This window comes from Gopherus evgoodei, chromosome 3 (assembly GCF_007399415.2).
Source record: "Gopherus evgoodei ecotype Sinaloan lineage chromosome 3, rGopEvg1_v1.p, whole genome shotgun sequence".
NCBI classification, from domain to species: Eukaryota; Metazoa; Chordata; order Testudines; family Testudinidae; genus Gopherus; species Gopherus evgoodei.
In genome coordinates, this window is record NC_044324.1 from 118,569,351 (window position 1) to 118,593,493 (window position 24,143).

General features: G+C 41.8%; 1 protein-coding gene across 5 annotated transcripts in view; it reads left to right on the top strand.

The window, feature by feature from the left end:
* ADGRG6 (adhesion G protein-coupled receptor G6) overlaps window positions 1-24,143 on the top strand; it is a 175,485-nt gene that overhangs the window by 58,826 nt on the left and 92,516 nt on the right. For all 5 annotated transcript variants that reach the window (XR_003999617.1, XM_030556456.1, XM_030556457.1 and 2 more), the window contains exons 3-4: window positions 9,980-10,324; window positions 14,603-15,226. Coding sequence is in view for 4 of the 5 variants with exons in the window: in XM_030556456.1 (XP_030412316.1) it covers window positions 9,980-10,324; window positions 14,603-15,226 (969 nt within the window). In the remaining variant the exon portion in view is untranslated. The remainder of the gene's footprint in view (window positions 1-9,979; window positions 10,325-14,602; window positions 15,227-24,143) is intronic.

Here is a 24,143-nt window from a genome sequence, read left to right on the forward strand (position 1 = left end):
TAAAAATTGTATTTAGACTATTTTTTATATTCATCAGCCTGCAAAGCAAGGAGCTTTAGTATTCATGAGGCCAGCTGTCAGAGCTCTAAGAGGAACTACAAAAATGACTACCTATAATGTTCCAATCTGTAACCAGTCTCTTGGGCATGGCCTGTTTAGTGGGCCAAGCCCCCAGGCTTCTCACAGTTCCACTGGGGCAGGCCTCTGGCCTCCAAGACCTTCAGCACTAGTGATCCCTGTTTCTCTACATGGCTTTCTGCAGCAATTCCACCTAATCTGGGCTTCTTCAGGAGACTTGTACTGTAACTCTTCAGGGCACAATACTCTCAGAGGGTATTTACAGTGACACAGGCAGCCTTTTCAAAACAAGATAGCCATTTGTTGGCCCTCTGGAACGCAGAATCTGAAAATCCTTAGATTAACACTGACAGGCAGAAGTTACTCTACAGTCTGTCCTGAACAGGGCCAGCGCTTCCATTTAGGCGACCTAGGCAGAAGTGCCCCGAAGACAGGGAGCGCGGAAGGACCCTCCCCCGCCGCAGAATTGCCACCAACAACCCGGAGCGCGGAAGGACCCCCACCTCAGGCGCCAAAAACCCTGGCACCACTCCTGGTCCTCAATAAGCCAGTGCCATCAGTCTGGCTGCGATGGTCTCCATTCCTGGCTCCCTCCCTCTCACTTTTGTCTCCCCAGGTGAGAGCTCCTGTATCCCTCCAAAGGGCAGCCCTCCTCCAGTCACCTGACACCTTTCCACCCCTTTGTCCTCCAGTTCAGTTCATGTCCCACATGCCAGCATTTCCTGCTGTTAAGTGTTGATTTTTCAGTCCCTGGAGCATCTCTGTAGTTCTGGACCCTCTGTTGATTTGGGTCAGTTTCAGCTAATTCTTTAATGAACCTATTTAGTCTCTCAGATAGCTAGGTGACATGCATTCCTCATGCCTCCTCCACTGTTCTAGAAGCAGACTTAGATCTTTTAATAATACAAAATGCAGAGGAGGGAATATGGAGACACACATAGGATTCATGAAAATGCTAGAGAAAATCCCCACTTTGTCACACCATCACTAGATCAGAACTAGACCTTGCCTCTCCTGGGCTTCGGGTAGATTTGGTGGTGGAGGAGAATATTTCAGAGGCAGTTTGATTTGAAAAAAAAAACAACCCAACAACCACAGTGGCCTTTTGAAGTTGCTTAGTGGACTGAGAATGTTGGAATATGCACTTTGGGGAGGAAAAGGCAGGAAGGAGGGGAATTGATTTCTGTGAAAACAGTAAGGCAGACATAACGTGAACCTTTGAACATTATTTTATCACATGGAATCTAATTGATAAGATGGTTACCAACTCCACATATATGGTGTGTGTATGTATGTGTGTGTAGCTGTAAATATGTGTGCATAAGATATAATGTGTGTATATTAATTATATATATAATTACCTACTTATTAGTGACTTACCTGATAGAGAAATGGAAAAGATGAGCTTACTTGGCATCCCTCCCACTGCTGTCCTGTCCTGTGCACAGGCTTTTCTGCCTATTTCATACGTTGGAGGTTATATATGCTTAGGGGTAAGTGGCATGGCATTGGCGTTAATTCCCATTGGTTCCCACTCTGTGTTTGTCAATCCTCATGGAAGCAAAGCATAAGGGGGCACACATGACAGTAGGCCTTCAAATATAGGTTTTGATTCAAGAAAGCATCCCTGATCTGGACAGCACTTTAGCACTTGCTTAACTTTAACCCTATGCTTAAGTCCCATTGAAGTCAATAGGATTTAAGCACAGACTAGCAGTTAAGCACATGCTCAAATTCTTTCTTGAATTAAACCATGTAGTGTACAGGATTACACAGAAAACATCCAAGTTTTCTGTGGAATACTCTGAGTAAATTTCCCAGATCTGATGAAGAACTCTGTGTAAGCTCAAAAGCTTGTCTCTGTCACCATCAGAAGTTGGTCCAACAAAAGATATTTCCTCACCCATCTTGTCTCTCTAGTATCCTGGGACTGACACGGCTGCAACAGCACTGCACACAGAAAACGTTAGAGTAGGAAATCTTGGGAGTTTATACACACTGTTGTCAGTGTCCCTTCAACTGGAAAAGAAAATCTGGCTAAAATTCAATGTATCAATTATATGTGGGCAGTGCCAGTGCAGTGTGACATGCTAGGGATTTTTTCAGAGGAGGTCAAAGAGGTTCTACAAATTTGTAAAAAAAAAACAAACCAAAAAACCCTGCTGCACCTACTCAGCTGCAGCTCCACAAATCTCTGAGAAATAGTGGGATGCATGGGTTGAAAATATGTTTTCAAATAAAGTGCACTGAGGCCTCAAGATGTCCAATGTGAAATGTTTATGAATGAACCGCATAGAGCTAGTCTTAAAGCTGACACTGAGCAAACACTGCACTCAGTCCACTCCAAAAAAGGATTCAGTGTGAAAGCCCATTACAGCCACTTTTTCTCTCCCCGCCCTTCACCTTTGAAATGATTTCTGAAAGAGAAGAAAGTGCAGCATGGGTGAGGTTTGCCACTGTTCAAACCTCTGGAATACTATAACTGTCCTGTGTTCAGTGTTTGCGCTCCATACTGAAAAAGTAGGGGGTTGTTTTTCCTGTAGACCTTCCAGACCACACACATCATGGTGGTTTGGTGCTTTCTGCTGCTTGTCTGCAGGTGTGTCCATCACTGCCCTCATTCACATGCCTGTTTGGAGTCATAAATACATCTGACCTATCACCTTGAAACTTCTCTGTAAATCTGCTAAAATATGAATGTGATGAGCAATTAGTTGGTAAAAAGGGAAAATTATTTTCCTTTTCATTAAATTCAGCAAGATAGTATAAAACCACGCTGGTCATGATTTTATAATCCTCTATCATATCCTACTCCCTCCCCCCCAGTCGTCTCTTTTCCAAGCTGAAAAGTATTCAAGATGTTGGAGTACCCACAGATGCGTAGATTTCTAGAGAGGCAATATGATATTTTCTGTCTTATTATCTATCCCTTTCTTAATGATTCCCAACATTCTGTTTGCTTTTTTGGCTGCTGCTGCCAGTCACCCAGTTTTGTGAGTTCCTTTTGTAGCTCTTTGCAGTCTGCCTGGAACTTAACTATCTTTAGTAATTTTGTATCATCTTTAAATTTTGCCACCTCACTGTTTTACCCCCTTTTCCAGATTATTTATGAATATGTTGAATAGGACTGGGCCCAGTAACAGACCCCTTGGGGAGACCACTATTTACCTCTCTCCATTCTGAAAATTGACCATTCATTGCTATCCTTTGTTTCCTATCTTTTAATCAGTTACCAATCCATAAGAGGACCTTCTCTGTTATCCCATGACAGCTTATCTTGCTTAAGAGCCTTTGGTTAGGGGCCTTTTCAAAGGCTTTCTGAAAATCTAAGTACTCTATATCCACTGGATCCCCCCTGTCCACATGCTTGTTGACCCCCTCAAAGAATTCTAGTAGATTGGGGAGGCATGATTTCCCTTTACAAAAACCATGTTGACTCTTCCATAACAAATTATGTTTATCTGTATGTCTGACAATTTTGTTCTTTACTATAGTTTGATACTGAAATCAAGCTTATTGGCCTGTAATTGGCCTGGATCACCTCTGGAGCCCTTTTTAAAAATTGGTGTCACATTAGCTATCTCCCAATCATTTGATGCAGAAGCTGATTTAAATGATAGGTTACGGACTGCAGTTAGTAGTTCCTCAATTTCTCATTTGAGTTCCTTCAGAACTCTTTGGGTGAATACCATCTGGTCCTTGGTAACTTATAACTATTCAGTTTATCAACTTGTTCCAAAACCTCGTCTAATGACACCTCAATCTGGGACAGTCCCTCAGATTTGTCACCTGTAAAGAATGGCTCAGGTTTGGAATCTCCCTCATGTCCTCAGCTGTAAAGACCGATGCAAAGAATTCATTTAGTTTCTCCACAACAGCCTTATTGTCCTTAAGTGCTTCTTTAGCATCTCGATCGCCCAGTGGCCCCACTGGTTGTTTAGCAGACTTCCTGCTTCTGATGTACTTAACTTTTTTTTTTTTGCTATTACTTTTTGAGTCTTTGGCTAGCTGTTCTTCAAATTCTTTTTTTTTTTTTTGGCCTTCCTAATTATATTTTTACACTTCATTTGCCAGAGTTTATGTTCTTTTCTATTTTCCTCACTAGGATTTAACGTTTCTCACTAGGATTTAACTTTTTTAAAGAGCCTCATACTATTAATGGTATTATTTTACTACTTAGTGTTTTTTAAGTACTATGGCTGGGATTGTCAAAAGCACTTAGTGTTGGCCTAACTCTGCTGTCATTAAAGTCAGTTGGAGAAGGTGGGTGAGATACTATCTTTTACTGAACCAACTTCTGTTGGTCAGAGAGAAACAAACCTTCAAGCTTACACCAAGCTCGTCTTCAAGTTCTTCAGAGCTCAGTGTAAGCTTGAAAGTTTATCTCTCTTACCAACAGAAGTTGGTCAATAAAAGATATTACTTCACCCACCTTGTCTCTCTAATATCCTGGGACCAACATGGCTACAACAGTACAGCTTACAAGAATTAATGTCAAATTTTCATTTGTTAAACTGTTTGTTTTCTTTCTGTTTGGGTGGGTTTTTAGGTGTCATCATTTTAGGTCTCATCAGGACAATGCGCAAAGCTGAGTTTGGGGGATGGTGATGTTGTGAGGTGGGTAAAACCTCATTATAGATTGAGTTAAAACCTCATTGAGATTGGGTGTGAACCTATCCTTCAATTAATATACCTATCAGTTAATCAGAATTCCCAACCTAAGACAAAAGGGGGTTGTGAACCCCTCTCAGGAGTTTGGATTTTATTATATAATGTTAGTACTTTGTAGTCATTTGCAACCACTTTGCACTAGTATAGATAACTGCATAAAAAAGCTAGCCTAATAAAGTATGACTTATTGATAGGGCTGGAAGAACCACCTGTGGTTAGTTGCCCAGCATTTTCTATTATAAGACTCTGTTTTCAATTGCTTATAACTTTGCTAAACTTTAACTAGTCAGCTGAAATTTTCTGTGCTAGTTAGTTGCATCAGGCTGATTTTTAAATTGTTATTTTTAACAAAATCAGCTAAAACGGTCAAGCCATTTCTAAGGGAGGTCCTGGAGCAGGGTGGGGAGCGAGAGGCTGGCTGGAAGCAAAAAGGGAAGATGGTGAAGGGTGAGTCCATTTTCAGCTGGCCACTAATTATGTGTTCCTCATATTCTGGCTGTCCATTGTGAGATACCTGTGGCAAAATTGGCAGAAGTGCTCAGGGCTCGCAACTACAACTGAAATCATTCGGAGCTATGGTATGAACATGTAAAGTGCTATGCTAGTGCTAAGCACTCTGGAAAATTAGCCCCCAAATTTCTCAAGTTGTGAATCAAAAATTAATGGAAACTTTTGACATTTTGAGACAATTTTGACCTTAAAGTGAATGTTAATTGGGAATTATTGAAGAATGCTTTGCTAGATGCCCAAAAAGCCACAATCCAGGAAGAAAGTTGTATTGGTTTAAAAAAAAAAAACAACCCTGACCTGGTTTAAAGGGAAGTGAAGGCAGTTATAAAAAATAATAATATATAACAAATGGAAGAAAGTAGAAGTTGATAATATGAATGTAAATCAGAAGCTAGGAACTGTAGAAAATTGTTAAGGGAAGCAAAGGGACATAAAGAGAAATCTATGGCCAGCAAAGTTAAGGACAGTAAGAAGGAGTTTTTAAACAAAAAGAATCTCAACAATGGTATTGGTCTTTTACTAGATAGGAATGATAGAATTATCAATAATAATGCAAAAAAGGCTTAAGTGTTCAATAAATATTTCTGTTCTGTGTTCAGGGGAATAACAGGTGATATAATCTCATCATATGATGATGATAACACTCTTTCCATTCCATTACTATATTGAGAGGATTTTAGACATTTTAAGTCAGCAGGTCCTGATAAGTTGCATCCAAGAGTTTTAAAAGAGTTGAGTGAGGAGCTCTCTGGACCATTAATGTTGATTTTCAGTAAGTTTTGAAACACTGGAGAAGTCCCAGAAGTCTGGAAAAAAGCTAATGTGCCAATATTTAAAAAGAGTAAATAGGATGACTCAGGTAATTATAGGTCTGTCAGTCTGATGTTGATCCCAAGTAAGATAATGGAGCAGCTAATATAGGACTCAATAAATAATTAAACGAAGGTAATATTATCAGTGGCAACCAACATGGGTTTATGGAAAATAGATCCTGTCAAACTTTATTTTTAATGAGATTATGAGTTTGGTTGATAGATAATATTTCTGATGTAATATATTTAGATTTCTGTATGTATGGCGTTTGACTTGGTATCACACAACATTTTGATTAAAAAACTAGAACAATATAAAATGAAAACGAACACATTACATGGATTAAAAGATACCTAACTGATAGGTCTCACATTGCAATTGTAAACAGGGAATGATCATCAAGCAGGTGTGTTTCTAGTGGGATCATGCATGGATTTGTTCTTGGGCCTATGTTATTCAACATTTTTATCAATGACCTGGAAGAAACCATAAAATTGTCATTGAATAAATTTGCAGATGACACACACATTGAGGGAGTGGTAAATAATGCAGAGAACAGTCACTGACGCATAGCAACTGCATCGCGTGGCAAGCTGGGTGCAAGCAACCAATATGCACTTTAATACCGCTAAAAGTAAATGTATACATCTAGGAACAAAGGATGTAGGACATACTTACATGATGGAGGATTTTATTCTTGAAAGCAGTGACTCTGAAAAAGATGCGGGCTTGGATATTCAGTTGAATGAGCTCCTAGTGTGATGCTATGACCAAACCGGCTAACGTGATCCTGGAAATGCATAAATAGAGAAATCTTGGGTAGGGGTAAAAAAGTTAATTTACCTCTGCATTTAGCACTGGTGCGACGGCTGCTGGAATACCATGTCCATTTCCGGGGCCCACAATTCAAGAAGGATGTTGATAAATTGCAGAGGGTTCAGTGAAGAGCCGTGAAACTGATTAAAGGATTAGTAAACATGTCTTTTAGCGATAGACTCATTAGGGTGACCAGACAGCAAGTGTGAAAAATTGGGACGGGGTAGGGGGTAATAGACGCCTATGTAAGACAAAGCCCCAAATATTGGGACTGTCCCTATAAAATCGGGACGTCTGGTCATCCTAAGACTCAAGGATTTCAATCTATTTAGTTTAACAAAGAGAATGTGAAAGAGAGGTGACTTGTTTGTCTGTAAGTATCTTCATGGTGAACAAATATTTGATTATGGCTCTTCAATCTAGGAAGAGCACACACAAAAAATGTAGAAACCCTACCTCCACATGATCCTCACAGAGCAAACCTCCTAGCTGGCATGCTGCCATACCAATGAACAACACAGAAATGGTCCCATGTAAACTCCAGAAATGGGATGTGGTCTGAGGAAATGTGGTGAGAATGAGGGCAAAGTCAAAATGCCACCCATGCTACCCTGGTAAAACAAAAATACCTTACCTGCAGTTACCAGATGCCAGTCAATCCTGCTCTGAAATTTAACTTGCTATTGGTAAAAATTCACAACTCACTGAATTAACCTTGATTGGATGTCTGAACAGACTTGAGCTATCTCTCAGTGATCCTGGTAATATTGTGAGGGGTTTGTCTCAGATGGCATGGGACTTCAAAAAGTGTACTGCATACTATCCATACCAGTGGGAGCTTCAGACAGCATTGCACACAGTGCTTCCTTGACTGTTCAGAGAGCACAGCTTTCTGATGGCCAGTTCTGGAGAATGGAGTTGGGTTCACTGGCCCATTTGCTCTTACTAATCTGGCTTTTCGTTTTTGGTCTTTTTTCTGTGAATGAAAGGGAATAGAAGCTAACCCCAGAGTTTTATTGCACTTAAGTAACCAAAATTAACTCCCTTGTTTTTTTGTAATGAAATTTTTATTTTTTCTAACCATTTTTTTCCTGTGATCCCCTAGCCCCTGTTCTGAGACAGAAGAACTGGATACATGTCCAGCTATAAACGCTTCCCCCTGACCGAAATTGTGTACAGAACAATTAGTACAATACTAGGATGGCGCCAAATCAAGCCTTGCTCACCTAATCCTTGGTGCCTACGGGACAGCTCACCTGTAATGTGAACGTACTGCTCACCCCATGAACGTACGGCAAACAAAAGCTGGGAAACCTGCCATAATCCCATCATCAATGTATGCTCCTGAAGAGGACTTGAATTGGAAACACTGAGAAATTCAATACACTAAAAAGCCACCTTTATTTCATTTACAACAGTCATGGTGCATTGAGCAAACACTTCTTCCATTTGTTAATTGACAGGTCTAAATGTTAATCAATTGACTTGGTTCCTGTAAAGTATCCAGATACTGTTTGCCTAAGAATATTCTGAATACCTCTTTTGAGGCAGGAACCATCTTATTGTTCTGTGTTTGTGCAGTGCCTAGCACAATGGGATCTTAGGAGCTTAGACTCCTAGGAATGACTGTGATATAAATAATACTATCATTTTAATAATTTAAAATGTCTTTATATACTACCTTTGCACTTACTGTAGTATCTGTGTATTGTATTTTAGTAGTAGCATATATTTTTTTCTAGTGCTATAATTTTTCTTTCTTTATAATCCTGTATTTTACCTACACTTTGGGAGTCTTTCCACTAACTTTAATGGAGTTTTAATCGAGCATTTTAGGTGCAGTTTAGTAGCAATGTCTGCTGATGATGCAGTATCAAAAGAGGATTCTTCTCTTCACAGAAGGGGAGGCATTAATTAATTACCTTTCTGCTTTTCTTTTAGTGAGTTACTAAAATTCCAGGAAGTTGTTATTGACAAAGTTATGTAACTTTTACTTGTTATGGCATTGAAGAGATCAGTCTTTGAATCCAGCAGAGGCTAGCAAGTGGAACTGAAAGAAAAGTACCTTCTTTTTGTTTTGGAACAACTTTTAATACTTTATTTACATTAGATGTTGCATAAGATGCAGCAAGTTTTGACCCCAGCTAAGTTTTAATTCTTCATTTTTTGTTGCTTAACTCAGTTTATGTAATAACGAAGGTTCAAATTCTCCCACTCTGAGTAGTACCTTACTCCAAGAGTAGGGCCCAGTGAAATCAGGAGAACTTTTTGCTGAGCAAGGAACTCAGCTTGAGTCCAGGTGGCAGGATCTGGCCCTTTTAAGTTTTTGCCTAAATTGCTCAGTATTCTTTTGGCAAGAGGTAACTGCACAGTCTTATATACATGAGCCATCTCTCAGTGATTTTGATAATATTGTGAGGGGTTTGAATGGCAAGAGGGAAACATTTTCATATATACCTCTTCATCTGAGAATATCAAGGTGCTCACAGGAATCATTAAGGGCTAGATCATCCTTTGGTCTGCATGCAGGGCATAAGAGGGAATAAAAACCCACTTCTACCCTTGCAATCCCCCTCTTCCAGTCCACTTATGCCAGCCAGTCAGCATGGAAACGGTGCAATAACTTGCTGTTGACATAAGCCAGCAACAAATTATTATCCCTCTGCAAGAAGGGGAGAGCAGGACAGAACTGTGGATGTATTTGTTGGAAAGTTGCTGATACAATTTAAAAATAGCTACTGTAGACATTTTAGACTCTTTCAGTTAAAGGCTGTGTGTGTGTTTGAGAGTAAGAAAGAGTTGCTTTTACATTGTCTGTATTAGTATATCACGCAAATAGAAAAAGATACTGCATAGCATACCACTGTGTATTAAGAACTGTATTATGTATTTCTTTCCCAGAGTATTTCTTATATACGTGCTCCTTTTTAGTGATCGTTTACCCACAATGTTATTGTCCTTTAAAGGAACACTTTTTCCTTTCTCCTCCTTTCACTTAAATTTTACTTGTTATATCAATTTCTTGATGTTTTAGTTCATGTTACAATATCTCTCATCCTTCCCCACCCCCTTTTCTTTTTCGGTCCCACAGTTCTTGGATGCTCTGATTGCAGGATATCGCTGTCCAACCCCACGGGAATCTTCACCTCTCCCTGCTTTCCCAGTGATTACCCTAACAGCCAAGCATGCAAGTGGACCCTCCGAGCTCCTCCTGGATTCATCATTCAGATAACATTTATTGAGTTTGACATTGAAGAAGCTCCGAACTGCATTTATGATTCATTAACTCTAGACACTGGAGAGAAGAATCAGGTTAAGTTTTGTGGCGTCACTGCGAAAGGATTATCATTTAACTCCACTGGAAATGAAATGATCATAACTTTTGCAAGTGACTTTAGTATCCAAAAGAGAGGCTTCAGTGCCAGCTATACCCGAGGTATGTAAGCATAAAGAATTTCTTTCCTCTTTTATCTAGCATGTCCTATACCAAGCAGACTCACTGTATGTGGTAAGGTGAATCTTTGAAGTGAGAATCTGGAGATCTCACAGGCTAAATTCTACTGACTTCAGTAGTGTTACACAAGTAACTCGTGGCAAAATATAGCCCTGGCAGTCTATAAAAATGCAGTTTGGTAGAAAATGTTGCACTGATTTCTTTAATATTCATATGAAAGAGAGCCATTCCAAAATAACTTGGTTATAAAATTATATATGCAATAGAATGGATGACATTATGGGGAAAAAATCTCCTTTCAAATGTATATGGCAGATCTCAACTCTTACATTCTGCTCCTCTTACTTACACAGGACTTTCATATTCAAATCATTCTTATTATCATCAACATGATAAGTAGATAAAGTCATGATTTCCCCCAGAGTAATGTGAAAATCCTTTGTAATGTTATGGATATTTTCATTGGCACCCCTGTGGTAATCTTAGATAAGTAACAGAATTGACTACCCAGCTTTGGCATTAGTTAGATTTTTACAAATTAATACAAATGCAGAACATGGAGGTATCTTTAAACACTAGACAATTTGTTTCCTAGAAGTCAGGTTTTAAAAGGTATGTACTTTAGTATACAATAAGCACACAGGCATGTGGGTAGAGAAGGAAATATAAGGGAGTAAATTAGTTTAAGGATGGATTTGGGTTGTATAATGGCAGGCATTCACCCAAGGAGCACTCCTTGGTGGCCTGTGGTGGAGCTACAGTTACTTGTCTGCCTCAGTTTCCCCTACTGGGCATTTTGTAAGTTCAATGAGCCTTGTATACCATGAACAGTGACCCTTGAGAGGTCTAGTTTATTTAATTGACACCAAACATGGCGTGTACACAAGCCTTATCCCTCTGCTGTAAGTCCTCAGGCTTCTCCCCTGCTGACTCAGGGTATCTCCCAGACCTCCTTGCCTGAAGAGCTATGTAATCTCACTCCTCTAGTGCTTTTCCTCTTTGTGTTCTCAGGACAGTTCCTGACCCCAGAAGCCTCTTCAGGGAGACACCATGGGAAGTAGGTTCCCACCTAGTTCCCTAAGGAACGCTTTCTCTCCCCACCTTACCCACAGAAATTTGTGTCTCTGTACTAAGCTCCTGTTTGAACATACTTAACCTTTTGTAAAGCCCAGATGTTCTTTATCTATTCAGCTACCAACCAGCTACTTATTCAATTAACCAGCCACAGATGGATTTAGGTTGGCTTATTCTCCTTAGTGAGCCTGTCACAGGGAGGCCAGGTGCCTGACCCTTCAGAAAGCAGGGGAGTTTGGTGAGGTTTGGTATATTATATAATACTGGCTTCAAACTGAGGTCCACAGAGCATTCCCTCGTCATCCACAGAGAGTTGGATGAGCATATGGGTGCTGGTTCTCCTTGTTTCCAGTTGCAGCATTGTATGAAGACAGTAACTGGGCCAGATGCTCAGCTGGTGTGAACCAATGTAGCTCAACTGATTTTAATAGAATTACATCAATTTATACCAGCTGAGGATATGACTCATTAAATGCTTTCCTAGTATTACTTGTCCATGTAAGCAATCACTGTAGTTGTTACAGGGATGCTATTCAGTCACCAATGAGAGAGGAGGTGGGTCCACCAGGCAATCTCTCTGAAAAAGTTAGTTCACACTTTGTAAAACTTTGGGACCCTGTAGCTCATTCAGTTTAGTACATAGACAGGGCATATATCCAGGTATAAAGCATGGTTTTGGTGCAGCATAGTTATATATTTGTTATGCTGGAGGATGTTAATAACTGCCACCTCAGTGAAGTTGATGGGTGAACTAGGCACCCATTCTTCAGTCTAAATAGAAGAAGCAATTAAAAGCCCGTTTACGTTATAAAAGCTAGAAAAAATAGGGAGTCACCACCCTAGGACATAAACCATATAGCAAGGCCAATCAGAACTTAAGGCCAGGTCTACAGTACATACTTACCGTGGTATAACTACCTCACTCAGGGTGTGTGTGAAAAATCCACACCCCTGAGTGACGTAGTTATACCGACCTTAGACAGTGCTATGTAGGTGAGAGAGCTTCTCCCGTTCACATAGCTACTGCCTCTCACAGAGGTGGAGTTATTAAGTCAATGGGAGAGCTCTCTGCCATCACTTAGAGCGTACATGTACATTTGTATTGTAGACCCACTCTAAGCTATGTGGGTGAAGGGTTTCCCTGGGATAGACTATAAAACGTAGAGGCTAGGGGAATGATTCATTGCAGTCAATGTATTAGAGGCAGAAAGGCAGGAAAAGCCATCATAAAGTGAAATAAGTAGTGGGCACAGTACTCATTGGAAAGGCAAGCTTGGATTTCTGAGCAAGGAATTGCTGTTTGCTGTTTGTTCCTGCTGTATTCAGGAAAACAGGACTTTGTGTGTATTCTTGCACTGAAAAAATACTTGATTCTATCATCAATTGCTTCTCTAACAGAGAATTTCTTCTCCTAATGGCTTCAATAATGATTAACTGCTCGAGCCAAAAGGAACAACAATATTTGTTTTCTCCTTCATACAGTGATCAGCGCCTTAAGTACTGATAGCTGGAATTTACCAAAATGATGAATTGCTTACATATTTGGTAACTGGGACAGAAATCTGCTGGTAACATTGACTCCAATGTTCTGCTCACTCTATCCAGAACACATATTGATATAAGTTTTTCCCTTTCTTGGGAGATGTGGGGTTCTCAGGGGCAGCTCCAGGCACCAGCACAGCAAGCGCATGCTTGGGGTGGCAAGCTGTGGGGGTTAGCGTGCCGGTCACCATGAGGGCAGCAGTCAGGCAGCCTTCGGGCGGTGTTTCTGTGGGAGGTCCGCCGAAGCCGCGGGACCAACAGATCACCTGCAGAACCGCTGCCGAATCCGCCTGACTGCCATGCTTGGGGCGGCAAAAAACATAGAGCCACCTTGGGGGTTCTGATGTTCAACCACCACTCCCGCCCAGCACTGTGGAGTCATATTACAAGGCAGATCAGAATTGTTCAGTGACATAACAAATTTACTGAATGTGTTAGCATTGCTTATTCTCTTCTTATACCTTTTCAACACAGCCAATGCCCCTCAATATTCTTGACCTTCCCAAACACACAATGAATAGTATTTGTATAAATAACCTTCACTCTCTTTCCCAGCTCTGAGTTCTTATACTATTCTTTGTAAGGTGGTATGTCACCTTACTTATAATGTAAATACAATTACATTACAACTAAGCTATGACAATGCCCTTGTTCTGTAAGGGGAAGCTTAACCAAGTTTCTATCTCTAAAATATGACTACTTACTATTGTCCTTGAGGAGAGGACAAAATCCTTGAAGTGACTATGGTAACTGGGTAGCGGGTCCTTTGAAGGGATCAGAGGTCCAGCCTACCTGTGACAGGCTGCACAATGGGGGGGATGAGTCACTCCAGGCCAATGGAGGCTGCAAGAAGCAGCCCAGGCTGAGGGATGTGCTGTCCATCGCTTCCTGCAGCCCCTATTGGCCTGGCGTGGTGAACTGCAGCCAGTGGGAGCTGTGATCGGCTGAACCTGTGGGTGCGGCAGGTAAACAAACCGGCCCAACCCGCCAGGGGGCCAAAGATTGCCGAGTCCTGAACTAGGGCATAAATATTTGTGAATATTAGCTTGCAGAATTCAAACAGACTGCTCTTGAGAAAAATTGAACAAAATCCTTATACCCAACAAAAACCCATGAGTTGAGTTTGGCAATAAAAAGCCTTTGATTTGCCAAGGAATGTAGTTGAGGCACTCTCTGCTACAGTGTTACAAAGATGTGGCATGGGCTTCAGTTGTGTAATGCATTCATGAAAAACAAATCAAATAAATCATGAAAACAAATTAAATGTTTTCAAATTACTGCTGTAGTGTGTTGCCTAATGCGTTTTTACAAGTTACCAGATGAATGCAAAGTAATTGTAAAAATGACTTCTTGCATGCAGTTTTGAATGCAGCCTTAGAGGTTAATAGTTTAATATGCTTAATTCAACTTCAGGAGTTATTAGTTATCTGTAATGCAGCACTAAAATGATCTTTGCTCATTTTTGGTTGAATGTATTGCCAAGCTAAATCCTCCATAACGTGCAATACTGGGCCAGTTCAATGATAAAAGCATTCTTCTAAATGTTTGGCTTATTGAATATTACTTGGATCTTTGTCTTTAAACCAATATGTATCTCCCTTTGAAATTTATTTATATATGGATTTTTGCATGTGTGTGTACTAGTTGCTGTTTCTCTGAGGAATCAGAAAGTCGTCATCCCCCAAACTCCAGATGTTGACCCTGTGTCTGTGGCAAAAACAGTTCCAGTACCAGTGCTTAGCCAGTTCACACTCTGCTTTGAAGCAACCAAAGCCAGCAATGATGCCAGTGACTGGAAGGCTTTCTCCTACCGTGATCCTATGTCAACAGAACTCCTCAGTTTTGGAAAGACCTCAAAAGGCCACTTCCTATCAATCTCAGGCACAGAGTGCATACTAGACAGTGTCCTCATGACAAATTCAAATGGAGATTTTTTCACAGAAACTTTTGAACAATTGTGCATAGTATGGGATGGCTTCTCTGGCACTATAGGTGTAAATGGCAAGAGCATCTATCACATGGTTCTCTGCTCAGGTACCCTTGGCCAGGTTATCCCTGGCAATGGAAAATTGGTGTTGGGCTCTGACAGCAATGAATTAAGCTCTTTAAATGGGGACATATACAACTTTCGTCTTTGGAACTTCACCATGAGTTCCCAAAAGCTGTCCAACCTCAGCTGTGATGTGAAAGGAAACATTGTAGACTGGGAAAATGACTTCTGGAGTATCCCAACTTCAGCATTGAAAGCAGAAAACAATCTAAGTTGTGGTGAGTATGTTTGGCAGAATCACTTTTGTTAATTTTTTCCCCCATGGCATTGTTCTTGAAGTATCATATGACAGCAAGAAACTGCATGTTTAGAGTTACAGACAGCAGCACTTCCCAAAAGGCAACCTCATTTGTCCTAGCCTTGCCAGCTCTATTCCACGAAAAATTAATTTTGTCCCGGGTGTGTCTGTTCCTTTAGTTTAATCAAAGCTCATATCCAGCCTGACTTCAAAAGACAACTAATGAGGTTAAACTAAATTTACGAATGAGGGGCTTATATATATTATTCAGGATAGAAGCAATAAATAACCAAAAGTAATAAGAGAAGTAAATAAAAGTTCTCCAATCTTTCCTTTTCACAAATTCATTAATTTAAATGTGATTTTAAGACAGGTTAGTTAATACACTTGATTGTGGAGATGTGGAACAAGATAGAAGGTGTTTGTTTAAAAGGGGTAATAGGTAGAAATAATACTGTCTGTATAATGCTATAGGCATGCAGAGCACTTTACAGAAACATATAAAGACCAGAGTCCCTGACCTGAAGAGGTTACAATCTAAGACTCTTATCCTGCAAGCACTTAAGAATGTGCTTAACTTTAAGCCCTGGAAACACCACTAGGACTACTCATGTGCTTAAAGCTAGACAGGTTATATTCTTTCCTGTGCCAGAGTTCTGTTCAGTGCAGGCGTGGATGGGGAATATTAGAAAGCTGGTTGGGCCACTCTGATTCTCCTGCTTTGTAGCTAAGATTATTCAGGCCCAATTCACAGGTCTTAAGTCTACTCATTGCTGTGTCTCTCTAAGGATATTGCAGCAATAAAAGATTATCAAGATGTTCCAGAGGTACTATTCTTTTCATAGTTGTTGTGATTTTAATGATCCAAGAATTGTCTAGATCTCCAGGAAAGAAAGTGTTCCAAGTTTCTACCAAGGCAGGAAGTAGAGCTATCCACTCAGTGTGTCACCTCCTTTATTCCTTCATGCAACTCTGAAAATGTCATCATAGAGTAAAGGTATAAGAATGTACCTGGAAATATTATATTCGATTGGTTTTTTACTCTGAGCATACCTGGAAACTTTCAGAGGGGATACAATAGTTTTTCCTCTGAAATCTTCCCAAAATCAATCCCCCCAAAATACTGAATCGCTGCTTGAAATAATTTCCATTTCAAACTTCTTTTTAAACTGCTTGTTTGTTATTAGCATTCTTCTCACAGGAAATGAGAGAGAATCACGAGTGGGTAAAGATGCAGTAGACTTCATTCCATCCACGGTAATCTTTGGAGAAAAAAATTAATTGAACTGACAACTTGGCACATTAGCCTGCACTTCTGGTCTCTGACCCTCTTGTCAGTAGGAAGGAGCAGTGTGTGCTTTGTGCATTTGCTGTGCATCCATTGTGCTGTCTGTGAAGAGTGCCATAAAAAGCATCTGTGCACAAAATAAAACAAACCCAAACACCCCCCCCAAAAAACCTGAAGAGAATGAAAGGAGAATAAATAAAGGCAAAAGAGATTAAGAGTAGAGGAAACATTTCAGATTAAAATTGCTGGTTCTTCCCCTTCTCTTTGCACATCATAAGACAAATATTACCTCATGGTCCTGCCTTTTCTCACCCCCGTAATCCCCCACTGCACAGTTTCTCCTCTACCCAGTTGCTTGCTGCTCCCCCCCCCCTTCCTAGTCACTTGATCTTCTCAAACCCCCCCGCACCCATCATTCTCCCCTAGTTGGGCTCCCTCTGCTCCCAGGCTGGGACTTGAGCTGCAACTGATGCAGAGTCTGCTGCCTGCCTGCTCACGAGATGCAGATAGGAGCTGTCCCGGCTGAGCAGGCGCTGGTGTGTGTTAATGACCTGGCACCTGCCCTCTTCCCCGACCCACAATAACCAGACTTTTGGTGTCTGGTCAGTACTTCTGACTGGACACTTCCAGGACCGCTTTATAACCAGACTTTCTGGTCAAAAACCAAACGTCTGGCAACCCTAGTGTGGATAGATGTATACATTGTACGTGACTGTAATCTGCTTCTGAACTCCAGTTCTGCAGAGAGAAAGACCATCCCCTGCAACACACACATGACACTGATTGGCTTTCAATTATACTCCTACAAGAACAGTATTCTTCTCCTAGTGACTTCTCACATTCAGCTTTCCTGGTTCCTTACCATCTTAATGGTTTTGTATTATGTAAACTCCTTACCAAAAGCACCCATCTAGATCTCTGGATAATCTCAGCATGAACCAAAGGAGCTGTACATTTTGTGTTTTCTAACTTTGCTTGGGGCATGGAGCTTGTCTTTGTTTATTGTAAAGAACTATGCAAGCTTATGTCACTAGCAAAATAAATAATCATGGTTAACTCACGCAATTAACTCAAAACAATTAATCCTGTTTAAAAAAATTAATCATGATTAATCGCGTTGTTTAATACATTTCAATTGGTATTCTATTTAATATTTTTGGATGTTTTTCTACATTTTCAAATATATTGATTTCTATTACAACACAGAATACAAAATGCACACTGTTCACTTTATATTATTATTTTTTATTACAAATATTTGCACTGTAAAAATGATAAACAAAAGAAATAGTATTTTTCCATTCATCTCATACAAGTACTGTAGTATAATCTCTTTATCATGAAAGTGTAACTTTAAAATGTAGATTTTTTTTTTTGGTTACATAAACTGCACTCAAAAACAAAACAATGTAAAACTTTAGAGCCTACAAGTCCTACAATTTACAGAAGATAATGCTGCTTCCTTTTTATTTACGTCACCTGAAAGTGAGAACAGGTGTTCACATGGCACTTTTGTAGCTGGGGTTGCAAGGTATTTACATGCCAGATATGCTAAACATTTGTATGCCCTTAATGCTTTGGCCACCATTCCAAAGGACATGCTTCCATGCTAATGATGCTCGTTAAAATGTGATAATTAAATTTGTGACTGAACTCCTTGGGGGAGAATTTTATGTCTCCAGTTCCTTTTTACCTGCATTCTGCCATATATTTCATGTTATAGATGTCTCAGATGATGACCCAGTACATGTTCATTTTAAGAACAGTTTCACAGCAGATTTGACAAAATACAAAGCAGGTACCAATGTGAGATTTCTAAAAATAGCTACAGCACTCGACCCAAGGTTTAAGAGTCTAAAGTGCTGTCCAAAATCTGAGAGGGACGAGGTATGGAGCATGTTTTCAGAATTCTTAAAAGAGCAACACTCAGATGAGAAACCTACAGAACCCGAACCACCAAAAAAGAAAATCAACCTTCTGTGGTGGCATCTGGCTCAGTTAATGAAAATGAACATGCGTCAGTCCGCTCTGCTTTGGATCATTATTGAGCGGAACCCATCATTAGCATGGACGCATGTCATCTGGAATGGTAGTTGAAGCATGAAGGGACATATTAATCTTTAGTGCATTTGGCATGTAAATATCTTGTGACACCAGCTACAACAGTGCCATGTGAATGCCTGTTCTCACTTTCAGGTGACATTGAAATGGGCAGCATTATCTCTTGCAAATTGTAACGAAACTTGTTTGTCTTAGCGTTTGGCTGAACAAGAAGTAGGACTGAGTGGACCTTTAGGTGCTAAAGTTTTACATCGTTATATTTTTGAATGCAGTTATTTTTTGTACATTTGTAAGTTCAACTTTCATAATAAAGAGATTGCACTACAGCACTTGTATTAGGTAAACTGAAAAATACTACAGAAACTCCTCACTTAACGTTGTAGTTATGTTCCTGAAAAATGCACCTTTAAGTGAAACGATGTTAAACGAATCCAATTTTCCCATAAGATTTAATGTAAATGTGGGGGGTTAGGTTCCAAGGAAATTTTTTGGGGCAGACAAAAGGCATTATACTTTATACTGTACTGTACTGTGGTGTGGAGGTGCCCTGGCTTACCCCTGGGGTTCAGGGCTGGGGGCACAGGGTCTGGGAGGGAGTTAGAGTGTGGGAGGGTGCTCAGGGGCAGGTGCGGGGTCTGGGAGGGAGTTAGGGTGTGGGAGGGCACTCAGGGTGGGGTGCAGGGTCTGGGAAGGAGTTAGGGTGCAGGAGGATGCTCAGGGTCGGGTGCGGGGTCTGGGAGTTAGGGTGTGGGAGGACGCTCAGGGTGGGGCTGCAGGAGGAGGCTCAGGCAGGCAGGAAGTACAGAGCACTTACCTGAGGCAGCTCCTGTTTGGTGCAGGGAGTGTGCAGGTGGCTCTGTGCAGCGCGGCACTGCCCCCATGGCCGCTATTCTGGGAGCCATGATTCTGGGAGCTCTCCCCTTCTGGCAGGCAGGGCCACCCGGAACACAGGGGCTTTAGGGGCTTTTCCCCCTCAAAGCTGGATGGAGAGTAGTGGTGCTTTGAAGGGGAAAGCACCACTTCTCTCTGGCCACTGGCTGCACTGCTGTCCCTGCTCCTTCTGAGTCTTCCGGCCCATGCTCACAGGGCCACATTCCAAAAGCGGCATTAGAGCTGCAGGCCAGGGCCCCAGGGCCCTGCAGCCCCTAAAGCCCCTGCGTTCTGGGTGGCCCTGCCTGCCAGGGGGAAGGACAGCTTCCCTGATTGCTCGCTCAATCCCTCCCTTCCTCCTTCCCTCCCAGAAAGACCTAAGCGCCGCCAAACAGCTGTTTGGCAGTGGGGGAAGCACTGGGAGGGAGGGAGCAAGGGAGGGGGAAGAGGCAGAGAAGAGGAACTTGTGCAATGCTCCCTTATAAAGTCAGCCAAACAACATTATAGGGGAGCATTGCACAACTTTAAACGGATATGTTCCCTAATGGAGCAGCGACGTTAACTTTGAAACAATGTGTTAAGTGGGAGGACATTAAGTGAGGAGTTACTGTATTTCTCTTGTTTTTACAGTGCAAATATTTGTAACCAAAAATAAAGTGAGCACTGTACACTGTGTATTCTGTGTTGTAATTGAAATCAGTATATTTGAAAATGTAGAAAACATCCAAAAATATGTAAATAAATGTTATTCTATTATTGTTTAACAGCATGATTAATAGAGATTAATTTTTTTAATTGCTTGACAGCCATAATAAATATTAATGCTGCCCTGACAGAAATAATGCAATTATTCCAGGTTTTAAAACAAAGTGTAGTCACTGAAATATATCAATGGCAGGTTCCTTTTCTCCCATCTGTAAAATTATTGTAAAAAATAAATATGAATACTCATCAGACTAGCATGGATGCGGCCCTAGGTTTTATACATTAATACTCTGTTTTACATATGTATTAGTTTTGATATTTAAAATATTAAAATAGTGGCCAAGGGCCATAATCAGGACCAGGACCCCATTGTCTCTGTGCTAGGCACTATACAAACACATCGTGAAGATACAAGCTCTGCCCCCAACAAGTTTTGTTAGCTAAGAAATTACTTGGGAAATCAGTCGTAGTATATGTGCAATGGAAAGAGCACAGGAGTAGAGTCTTTACCCACATACACCACACTCTATTTGGTAAGAGTGCAAAAAGGCCAAGCACTCCAAGGAAGTCTTTTCCCAGGGGTTCTAATTTATTACAATACTACTGGCTTACCCAGCTACACCATTTCCTCAAAAAAAGTACTGTGAGAAATGCCACCTCAAAAACTCAGCTAGAAATCCCAGAGGATGCACCTGTAAGAATTTTCTGTTCTCCTCATCTTGTTGAGTAATAAAGAATTCTTTGTCAAACCAACCTTTGAAATAAGAGTTGATGAGTCAGGCTATCAATGACAGGCAAAGAACTAGCAACATTAGAGAGATTACTTTATGTTACTGATAAGGATTCATTTAATTGCAAAGCAAGGGTTTGTTCAGAAAAGAGATATTCATCCTGTCATATTCTTGCTTTGGTAAGGAGCTGAAAGAAGCTAAGTAACAAAGCAGTCTGAACACTTACTAGTGAATGCAGCATATTTGCATGTGAATGTCACTTGTATTACTGAGCTCCGCAAAGGGCTCTATTTTCATTTGTAGTTATCAGACTTTTCAGACAGCACTTGCTAATGGAATTAGTGAACATATGAGCAGCAGCAAATTGCTGCAGATAACCTTCTTTTGAGAACTGTGCCTTTTACTGGTTAAATATTCCATTCAGAATTTGATTGACATGCATGTTCTTACCACTGTATAGTGGTGCTGGGTTTTCCTGGGTTTTTAATACAGCACACTAATGCTACTGGTCATTTAGATGGGCCTGCATTTCATTTCACTATAAAATCATCAGCTGCATTTGATACCAATAGTATATGTCCTTATCCTATACCCACATTAATACAAAAAATTAATTGGTTCAGTCATAACTGGTCATCCCTTTTAAGTCCAAAAAGTGAATTAAGCAAGATGCGTAGAGGGTTGACATGCTTAGGTGATATTGATGAAAATATAGCAGCAGCTCAAAGTATGTTGACATTCAGATCCTCATATCTTCTTTTACTGAGCACTGAGAGATGATATGGTCTGGTCAAAACCAGGCTTGATTAACACAAAAAAGGGTGTATTTAGCATAGTGCCCAGGCATATTTATCTTTAAAAAAAATACTAAAGTGAGGTCTATTGCCAATGGGAAGTTACAGTGACCTTCAGGTAGCTACTTCGGCACCCTCCTCTGATACAGACCCAATAGGGGATCAGCTTTCAGCGTGTTTTTATATTAACCTATTTACATTAGCAAATATATTTGTAAAAATGCTTCACACAGGATGTCATGTGGCTTGCAGAAGATGCTCGGTGGAGTTTAGTTTTTTATACAAAAAATATGTAACTCATCCCACCGTCCCAGAAGTTTCAAGTTATTTCATGGAAAAACACTTCAGCATACTTTTAAGCCTGGCCCTGTATTCTCTCAGATCTCCAGCCAGCAGTATCCCACTCTGGTGCATGACCTCTGGGTTCACTGCTGCCGAGTGATGAGCACCTGGCTCCATCCTAGCTCATTCTCAGCACCACAATAACCACACCACATGCCTAGCAGGAACAGAATAGGAATAATATTTTCAAAAATATCTAGGTGGTTTAGGTGTCTAAATCCTATTTGCAGCAATGATGTAGGATCCTAATTCTCATGGTACTTAGGCTCTTAAATCACTTAGACAATTTTAAAAGTTTTACCTTCTCATTCCTCCTTTTACTGTTTTTAACTTTTTCTGTGTTTTTTTAATGAGCCCAATACTGCTCCTAGTAAAGTGAACCACAAAACTCCCAATGACTTCAGTGAATTCTGTAGAGTTGACATGTCTGGTTTTCAACCAGAACGCCCAGTCGAAAAGGGACCCTGGAAGCTCCGCTCAACACTGCTGACCGGGCTGTTAAAAGTCTGGTCATTAGGGCTAAGGCATGCTTCCGGAAGCAGCAGCATGTCCCCCCTCCGGGTCCTAGGTATACGGGCAGCCAAGGGACTCTGCAAGCCATCCCCGCCCCAAGCACCATCTCTGCAGCTCCCATTGGCCAGGAATGGTGGCCAATAGGAGCTGTGGGAGCCGTGCCTGCATACAGGCAGCACGCAGAGCTGCCCAGCCATGCCTCCATGTAGGAGCCAGAGGGGGGACATGCCGTTGCTTCTGGGAGCTGCTTGAGGTAAGCGCCTCCCAGAGCCTGCACCTATGACCCCTCTCATGCCCCAACCCCCTGACCAGCCCTGATCCCCCTCCCACACTCTGAGCCCCTCAATCCCATCCTGGAGCATCCTCCTACACCCCAAACCCCTCATCCCCAGCCCCATCCCAGAGCCCGCACCCCCAGCCATAGCCCTCACTCCCCAAAGCAGCCAACCTCCTGCCTCAGCCCTGATCTCCCTCCCGCCCTCCAGACCCCTCAGTCCCATCCTGGAGCATCCTCCTACACCCCAAACTCCTCAGCCCCACCCAGATTCTGCACCCCCAGCTGGATCCCTCAGACCAATCCCTTGCCCCAGCCCAGAGCCCCCTCCCACACTATGAAGCCCTCATTTCTGGCCCCACCCCAGAACCTGCACACCCGGCCCAAAGCCCATACCCTCTCCCACACCTCAACCCCCTGCCTCAGCCCAGAGCCACCTCCCATACTCTTGACGCTTTGGCTCCACCCCCCAACCTGGATCCCTCTCCTGCACCCCAAAACCGTCATCCCTGGCCCCACTCCAGAGCCCTCACCCCTCCCGCATCCCAACCCACTGCCTCAGCCCGGAGCCCCCTCCCACACCTTGAACTTCTCATTTCCGGCCCCACCCCAGAGCCTGCACTCCCAGTTGGAGCCCTCACCCCCTCCTGCACCCCAGTCCCCTGAGCCAGCCCAGTGAAAATGAGCAAGAGACTGAGGGTGGGAAGAATGAGTGACAGATGGAAGGGGATGGAGTGAGAGGGGACTGGGCCTCAGAGAGGGGGAAGAGCCTCGGAGGAGGGGCAGGACAAGGGTGTCCAGTTTTGTGCGAGTAGAGAGTTGGCAACCTTAGAATGCAGCCCCAGACTTATTGGACCAGATCTTCTGTTATGGCTGTGCTAATTTACACTTGCTGTTAACAATCCAAAGAGGCCAAAAACTGGATTGATGCGGCATAGAAGTGTCCCAGTCATGCCTTCTTCCTCTGGACACACCCTCTTTCCGCATCTAACATAGCTGCAGGCAAAGGTAGTGGTAGCAGAACCTCTCTGCAGCTGTGTGTGCCTAAAGGAATGCTCTTGCACTAAGTATGAGAGGGGTAGCCATGTTAGTCTGGATCTGTAAAAGCAGCAAAGAGTCCTGTGGCACCTTATAGACTAACAGACATACTAGAGCATGAGCTTTCGTGGGTGAATACCCACTTCGTCGGATGCATATATGTAGTTGGATTTCCATGCACAAAGTGAGTATTCACCCACGAAAGCTCATGCTCTAGTACATCTGTTAGTCTATAAGGTGCCACAGGACTCTTTGCTGCTCTTGCACTAACGTGATTCTCC